General features: G+C 36.9%; 1 protein-coding gene across 1 annotated transcript in view; it reads left to right on the top strand.

Moving 5' to 3' along the window:
- Positions 1 to 4004, top strand: part of LOC132561722 (WD repeat-containing protein 86-like) — a 36064-nt gene extending 32060 nt beyond the window's left edge. The window contains exons 4-5 of the mRNA XM_060226425.1: positions 1552 to 1655; positions 3804 to 4004. Coding sequence (XP_060082408.1) covers positions 1552 to 1655; positions 3804 to 4004 — 305 coding nt within the window. The remainder of the gene's footprint in view (positions 1 to 1551; positions 1656 to 3803) is intronic.
- The last annotated feature ends 5572 nt before the right edge of the window (positions 4005 to 9576 follow it).

The following is a 9576-nucleotide window of genomic DNA, read 5'->3' on the forward strand; positions in this document are numbered from 1 at the left end:
GTTATAGTACTGGGATTGTCCCGTGTGTTATAGTACTGGGATTGTCCCGTGTGTTATAGTACTGGGATTGTCCGTGTGTTATAGTACTGTCCATGTGAGTACTGGGATTGTCCCTGTGTGTTATAGTACTGGGATTGTACTGGGATTGTCCATGTGTTATAGTACTGGGATTGTCCGTGTGTTATAGTATTGTGACTGTCCCGTGTGTTATAGTACTGGGATTGTCCCGTGTGTTATAGTACTGTGACTGTCCCGTGTGTTATAGTACTGTGACTGTCCCGTGTGTTATAGTACTGGGATTGTCCCGTGTGTTATAGTACTGGGATTGTCCATGTGTTATAGTACTGTGACTGTCCATATGTTATAGTACTGTGACTGTCCCGTGTGTTATAGTACTGGGATTGTCCATGTGTTATAGTACTGGGATTGTCCATGTGTTATAGTACTGTGACTGTCCATGTGTTATAGTACTGTGACTGTCCATGTGTTATAGTACTGTGACTGTCCCGTGTGTTATAGTACTGGGATTGTCCGTGTGTTATAGTACTGTGACTGTCCATGTGTTATAGTACTGTGACTGTCCATGTGTTATAGTACTGTGACTGTCCATGTGTTATAGTACTGTGATTGTCCCATGTTCTTTATCTTTCCTGATTTCGTAAACTCGGGGAAATTTTAAGAATCCGTTTTTTCAATGTTTGCTTTAGCTGGCATGTAGGCTATGTATGTATGTATCTACCTTTAACTTTCAGGCCCCAGTTATTTAAAGGTTAGTTAGATTTTAATAGTGGTAAGTGAAAAAAATCACAGTCTTTCCAAGTAATACTCAAAAAATGTCACTTATCTGAACAGCTGTGTAATTATAAAAAAAAATGTTCCTAATTTTAATTTATTCATATTTTAGAAGTTTCCCTAACCACTAATGAACACTAAGCTTTGAACAACTGGGGCCAAATCTCCTTGTTGCATGTATTTATTTCAGGTCGGTGTCATGTCTTATTGGACTACAATTGTAGTATCTAAATGTATACTCATGTGTTCAAAGCAAGAATGATCATCGTTTTAAAGTTCTGAGGTTAACGGCAACAAAACTGAAACATACACTAGGTGTACATGTACATATAGCGCTTAGTACCGTGTTTGATTCTCTAATTCAGTGTAAAATTTTCAATCCGACTCTTCACAACATTGATAGAAATAAGATCAGCGATAAATGTTTGTATTACTGGTAATAAAAGCTTACATCTACATAGTACATCAACATTTCTACCTGTATGGTACAAAACGTTTTACTGTAAAACTATATAATAGTATAGGATTCATTTCGGCTTCTGAAACCAAGCACAAATATTCATTGCAGTGCCAAGCTGTCGTAGGAGCGTTTTAATTAAAAGTGGGAAAACATGTTTATCATTTAAAAGTTCAGACATGATCACCATGCAAAAAATGTTTTGAACACACGAGTACGTCTTTATCCTCTTTGCAGACTATTTTCTTCCCTGTCTCTGTCTGTACGTTGCTCTCTTACTTCCTACTTTGTGTGTTCTGTAGTCTACACTGGCTCTGGAGACTCCACTGTAAGACAGTACGACACAAAAACGGCTTGTTTAATGCATATATTCCAGGACACAGAGACATCTGTAAGCTGTCTGGAGGTATGGCACATGTGTAGTATGTGAAACACATGTGTGTCACAAATTGGTACTGCACTATGTCACGTGATATATACAATATATCACAAGATTGTGACAGGTATGAACACGTGTTACACGTTTGATAAAGAAAGGACACGTGTCACGATCACTATATCGTGAATCATGCAATTCATTACAGGTGTGTCAAAACTTAATGTGTGTACATGTATCACCATATCACCTTAATGTCACACATTCATGTAAGACAGGTTATATATGTGACACGCATATCACATGTTCACTACAGATAACACAACACACCGTTACAGGTGTGACACATATCACATGTTCACTACAGGTAACACAACACACCGTTACAGGTGTGGTACATATCACATGTTCACTACAGATAAGACAACACACCGTTACATGTGTGACACATATCACCTGTTCACTACAGATAAGACAACACACCATTACACGTGTGACACATATCACATGTTCTCTACAGATAAGACAACACACCATTACACGTGTGACACATATCACATGTTCGCTACAGATAAGACAACACACCGTTACACGTGTGACACATATCACATGTTCGCTACAGATAAGATAACACACCGTTACACGTGTAACACATATCACATGTTCACTTCAGATAGGACAACACACTGTTACAGGTGTGACACATATCACATGTTCACTACAGATAACACAACACACCGTTACAGGTGTGAAACACATATCACATGTTCACTACAGATACGACAACACACCGTTATAGATTCACTACAGATACGACAACACACCGTTATAGGTGTGACACATATCACATGTTCACTACACATAGGACAACACACATTTACATGTGTAACACACATATCACATGTTCACTACAGATACGACAACACACCGTTAGAGGTGTGACACACATCACATGTTCACCACAGTTAAGGCACAACACCGTTACACGTGTGATAAATATCACATGTTCACTACAGATAAGGCAACACACAGTTACAAGTGTGACACATATCACATGTTCGCTACAGATAAGGCAACACACCGTTAAAGGTAAAGCATATATTCACAACACGCAAGACAACACACAGTTATAAGGTAAAGCACATGCTCACAAGACAGGTGTAGCTCACACCACTCCTGATGCACGATTGCACCGTCACTATAGATATATCGATATACAAGCTCGCAGAGGATATAAAATATTCATCATTCTCCTTGCTCTGTTGTGGGGACATGGCTGTCACTATCGATTGCAATGCTAATTTTCTTTTCATTTGGATATTTCTGAATTAATATTGACAATTCCATTTTCAGATATATATTAAATTCTTGGTATATTTCTTGCATCATTTCAAATATCAAGGGGAGATAATTCTTAAGCTATAACATGGGAGGGTGTAATATCAAGGGGCCCGCTTGGGCCGCTTGCGAACAAAAACATAAGATGGTCAAAATGTTCACATATTCTCTCAGAATGGAATTGCCATTAATATTTGGCACCAATGGCGGAGGACATAGCAGCAAATAATCTCGGTCACCAAGACGCTTCATCGCGCGTGAGGAAAATAAGGGTCTGGCTGACCGAGATTATGCGATAAGTCTATTACCCGGCAAACCTATAGTGATTGTCAGAAAAAATAAGTTAATAAAAACAAAACATCATGACCTAGTAAGGAACACAGTAAATACGTTATCCAACCAAGGAAGAGTTCCTTAAACTTCAGGTTAAATAAATATTGGAGCCAAATATTTGTCAGGTTTGTTTATCGAAATGAAATACACTATTGCTGATATTAGGATCTCTCCACCTGACTTTTACAATATTTGTACTAACAGATCAAGATAATGTCATTCTGATACATTATGAGTTTAAGGGGAGATAATTCTGATACATAGGAATGACATGAGAAAACAATACGGGACAGTTTTTGTCAAATGTATGTCTAGGGGAAGGTAACTCTGATATAATTACTGATAAAACAGGGGAAATTATATGTAATGGGCCAGATGCCATTTTGTGTACGTCACATCTATTTTCTAATTTCTCCCCTTCCTTCTTATTCTAACCTGCTACTTTCGGTTTGTGTAAGATGTTGGCCTATGTATGTACTGTTCTAAACTTCCCTTGTGCTGTTCCAGGTCGTAGATGGTCGTCTGTTCACTGGGTCGTTTGATGGTTGTCTAAGGGTCTGGGACGCCACGGGAATAAAGGAGGAGACCGTGTTTGGAAAGGAGGAAAATAAGGAAAAAGAAGTGAAGGAAAACGGTCAGACTAAAGGCGGGATTCCGGATAATCAGGTCGACAACAACCAAAACAACAACAAAATTATGATTGACTAGGATTTTCCAACATTCGACCTGCAGTATCCTTTGGCTGTGCCAAATGAGAAAAATTGACCTCTAGTCCCAACTTGGTTGTGAACTCTGGCACAATACCGTATGACTTTTTGTCGCCATTTGACTCTGACCTCTGTTATGATAAATTGACATTTTTTGTGTTCGTAGAGAGATGACTGTAAGTTTTAAATGGCTGGCTGGTGACGCCATAGTCACGTGTTAGTACCGTGGTGTTTACATTCGACTGACTGTTGTTATCAACAGTCTAGTATTTATTGTACAGTGGATTTTGTTTGTGTTTATAGATTATTTCAAGTGATCATCTAGATAAACTTGCTTTTGTATTTTTTTAGATAAGATGTACTGAAAATTCCAGTAGCTCTGTAATATAACCCTCACCCCAACACACTTAGAAGATTTAATTTCTTCAAATGTGCGCAAACTACAAGGGTTTCATGTTAATGATTTCGTCCCTATCGAGTCAATAGCTAAATTTAAAAAATATATCTAAATCATTCCACTTCTTAAGTAATGAAGGAGACAGCTTCAGAGGAGAGGTGTGTAGATTTTGTAAACTATCAAAACATTAACTAGAATTATTAACAGCTTGGGCGAAAATGGGACACTTTATATCTATCGCAGGGAAAGTCGCTTTAAAGTTTCCGTGTTCTGTCCTTGACTCGATTTTTATAAATCATTTCGTCTAGTTCTATGCAGTAGTCATCATAGATTTGTTGTAAAAATGGCGGTTCTTACTCCATCTGTATATATCATGCCAGCGCACGACTGTCCTTTCGTTAGCTTGTCATATGACGTCATATAAGAGTAACGTCTTGTAGTTGGACTTGGCAAGATGATTACTGAAGAAAGGTCAAAGGTCATTATATTCTTCTGCTTCACACGTTAGGGAGTTTTTTTTCTCGACTATCAAAAATCATAATGTGTCTAGTAGTTACTAAAGTTTGCCCCCCATTACTTACGTCACTTCCGGCTTGGAACTAATGTTTGTAACTCTGTTCAGGCGGTTGTACAAAGTGAATCTTTACAGTTTAATCTAGTTACGTAAGAATCAAGAACATTGTTTCATTTCGTGATGGGATCTTACTTAGAGGAAGCGTTCATAAACACACTTCTGTCACGTGATCATTATTGAGTGGTTAGATAGGTTGTCAATGTCATATATTCGGGTTCTTATAATAGATCGTGCACCATGATAGTGATGTCTACGGCGATGGAAGAATTCACAGAATTCTGAAGTCGTGCTTAAAGGGAGATAATCGAAAGTGAAACCCATTTTATGTCATCGTCATCGTCGATATGGTAAGGTTAACCTGAGCGAGGTCACCTTTTGCGCTAGATTCAATTTCAGATAACTTGTAGCCTGTTAACATGCGTGTGTTCGTGATAAAGCGCGAGGCCGCGTGGTTTAGGCGTCTGATCGCCTTTATCGCCTTTACCTCTGGGTCGCCGGTTCGAGACCTTCGTGCCATAGTCGGCAGAAATGGCCGGAAGTTGGTGATTTTTTCTCCGGGAACTTCAGTTTTCTTCCACCACCCAAACCTGGCACGTCCTTAAATGACCTTGGCTGTTATCAGGACGTAAACCAATTATAATAAAATAGTATAATCGCGTGGGACAGTATTAAAACCACCAAAGGTTCAAAACCCATGAATGGAGGACAAACAATAACACAAGGCGAATCAGGATATGTCACAAATAATAAATGTTTATGTCTGTAACTGCTTATACGAAGGTCACACATATGTAAACAAGGGAAGCAACCCACAGATCTTCGCCCACAAACGAATTTTTATCGACACTGATCTAAATATTCATGTCTTTGGCGATTCCTCGTGTTTTTTGTTACGTAAGTGAGTAGTTAGGTGTAAATGTATGATTAGTAAAAATTTTTAAAGAATTCCTACATCATTATGCATGTGCGAATATATGTATATTATACTGCTGACTATCATATCACTGTTCTGTTCGAATTATTCATGCATTGAACCAATTGGTTAGAATATTAAGGAAAGAATCCTTTCCTATACAAACTTTTTATTAATTTTTTGGTAAACGAGTAGAAAAGTTATAATTAAAAATGAATTTATCGGTGTTTTTTTAAAAATACATGTAATTGTAAAGAAAATCATATATTTTTCGTTTAAATGGAATTTCTAATTTGGGAAACACAAATGTAGTATATTTGACGTCATCCAGTTAATTTTTATTATTCTAGTGAAATCATTTTAGCGTGAATTATCTTTTAGCAATATATACTAATGGTAAACTAACAGGGATATTTAAGTGCAGTAACAGCAATTTAGAAGTATTCATATTTTAAGTATAGAAATAGTTCAACAAATATCATGTTTCGGGGCCAATCATCATTTAGATACTTTAGATATTTTAGTACATTTCACTTTAATTCGATAGTGCTTAATGATAATTGCTAAAGTTAGTGTCTGTTTCTGCTACTGATAAGTGTACTGCTGTAGCATGTTGAGTGTAACTAGAAACTAGTTTTGATTCCCAGACGTGGTAACGTTCATTGTACACTGTCTCATCTATAAAAATATGTATTTATGTTGAATAATTATTCCGCCTTTTTGTAATGCATGAGTTATCCGCTCTTGTGTTGTTACGTCATTTGTTTGTGGGAGTAACGTCATGAGAAACGACGTAATTTTCCTCACGCAAACTAATGACATAATGATCAATTATACATGCTCACATTACGAAAAAACGGAATTTATGCTTAAAATCTTTATTACAAGTATCCAAGAAGTAACATACGAACAAAACTTCATATTTTTGCAAACTGTTCGATATCATAATCCCTGGAGCGTTGTATTTTAGATTCAAACTTCAAGATAGTAACATATAGCATTCGTTTACTAATAGCATGTAGATTTGGTGACTAAGATCTAAAATTAATGTTCCTGTCAATTTTTCTCCCACTTTATAAACGTCAATAGTGAAGAATTATACCATTATCACATTGGAAATATAAACGGTATACTTCCTAAGGATTTGGCGAGGATTTCCTGGTTTTAAATAGTAAGGAACAAGAGAAAAGTGTTCGTCAATCCATTGTACCATACACTTGATAAAGATTCAGGTTAAAGACAGCAGTGATTTAACAAACAAAAATCATACTGATAACGTATTAGTGAAATCGCTCTATGTCGACTAACGGTGAGCGCGAGATCAAATACCACGTGGCGTGCATTGTTACCTTATAAACTCGATTTGACTTTGTAGGCAAGCTGGGTCGATTCGCGTGTATCCCAGCCAATTTTTGAGTATATTACATTTGTGGATATGTGTACTTGAGCAGGTTGGTCATTGTAATTTGAGGAAATTCCTTGATTTCATGTGTATACTACCGTGATTTTAATCTATTTACAGAATGTTTTGATGATGTAATCTCTATTTGAGTCTTCTGACATAACAATGTTTAGTCGATCTGAGTCCGTTAACCTGACTAGCTAACTCGATTTGAGTTACATACCTGACTAGCTAACTCGATTTGAGTTACATACCTGACTAGTTAACTCGATTTGAGTGTGTTAATGTCACTTTCGAAGTATGTTAACTCGATTTGAGCGTGGTAACGTTGCTTTCGGAGTGTGCTTACTCGATTTGAGTGTGGTAACGTCACTTTGGAAGTATGCTAACTCGATTTGAGTGTGGTAACGTCACTTTCGAAGTATACTAACTCGATTTGACCTTGCAGTCTTAAGGTACTTACACGAACTTGAGTGAACTGCTTTGGTTTTTCAGTGTGACCATTTGCAGTTAAGATATCATTTCTTAAACAGGTATGCTAACTCTATTTGAATGTTCTTACCTTTCATATAACTTGTCATATTTAGTGTAAAAACTCTACGTCCTATGTGTGAACTCAGTTTTAGAGTAAAACTTTTCAAACACATAATTGAAGTATGCATGTTTCTGGAGTTTGACGATATTTCTATTGGATTGTTTACTTTTTTTTTACGTCATCATTTTGTCTTATTCTTAGATAAGCCAACATCTATTGTAAATTCAATTAGATATACTTAGAACTATGCTTGATGTAAAGTTTTAAGTAAATATTTGCTGGTGACTCATTTTGCTTTTGAAACAAGTAGCCTTCCGAGTGGGTCGTTGTGCTACATCTCCCAAAACCCGCCCTAATGAAAGTTTTTAATGAAATAGAAATAACAATACTTAATTACTGTTAATTTCTCCATCACTAAATTTTTCTTTAGAAAGTTCATCTTGCATGTTTCCATGCGCTATTGAAAGTGAAATCATATTATTTATACAAAGTTTTTTTGCTCTATAGTCACTCCGCTTCAGATGACGTTCTGTGCCACTGAAAAACCGTCTTTCACAGGGTTAATGACGCTATATCGGTTATTCTAATACCACAAAGACTGGCATTGATTAAGTCACCTTAATTAAAATAAAAATTTGGAAAATATATTACCCGATCGGTTCGCCAGTCGTAACAATTCTTTTTATTTATTTCTAGAATTAACAATACCTGTTCAAACTTTTACACAGATGGTTTTAGAAATTGCGTACCAGTCCGTAAGTCAAACCACAATTTTTTTTTTAGAAAATCATCCTGGAATTTAGCAAGGTAACAAATTTCCTTGCTTTCGAAATTAAAATCGTCGAAGTATTTGTCATCAGGTTACCGATGTCGATGGCTGAAATCTGCCTAAGCTTGGCGTTCAACCAGACGAATGTATAAATTTATTTTGTTATAATAAACGTTAATTGGTTGTTAACATGTGTCATTTTGTTGTTTTTTTCATCTGATCCACTGCAGGTAAGCTTACCGTTATGTCGTCGTCCGTCCGTCTTAAAAACGCTCGCCTCCATTTTGAAAAGATGCATCATTCCCAATTCTACCATGCTGTTAACAGAACACGATAGTAGTCTCTTTTTCTTTATCTGATCCACGGTTAGCTTACCACTATGTAGTCCGTACGTCCGTCTTAAAAACGCTCGCCTCCATATCGAATAAAAACAAGACATCCAAGTGGGATTTTGTTTTTCAGATCATTTTAAATATGGGACAATGCTTAACTAGGTACCAAGAGGAAGCTAAATATGGAATTTGAGAAGGATCATGTCACAGCGATAACAAACTACTGTATTACTGTCGACATCCAAGATGGCTGCCTGTGGGCCACCTTGATTTCACATCAGTTCAAAAAAGGTACACTGCACAACTAGGGACCAAGGGGAAGCTCCATATGAAATTTGACAAAGATCCATCCAGTACTTTCCCAGAAATAGCGGTAACAAACTTTTACTTCCAAAATCCAAGTTTGCTGACAAGCGGTCATGTTGATTTCAGAAGTCCAAAAAAGTACAATGCACAATTAGGGACCAAGGGGAAACTGCATATGAAATTTGACAAAGATCCATCCAGTACTTTCCCAGAAATAGCGGTAACAAACTTTTACTTTCAAACTCCAAGATGGCCTCTTGAATTCGAATCAGTCCAAAAAAGGAACAGTGCACAACTAGGGACCAAGGGGAACCTGCATATGAAATTTGAGAAAGATCCACCCTG

Source organism: Ylistrum balloti, unplaced genomic scaffold (genome assembly GCF_031769215.1).
Source record: "Ylistrum balloti isolate Yb309-2 unplaced genomic scaffold, AGI_CSIRO_Ybal_v1 Utg371268, whole genome shotgun sequence".
Taxonomy (NCBI): Eukaryota; Metazoa; Mollusca; class Bivalvia; order Pectinida; family Pectinidae; genus Ylistrum; species Ylistrum balloti.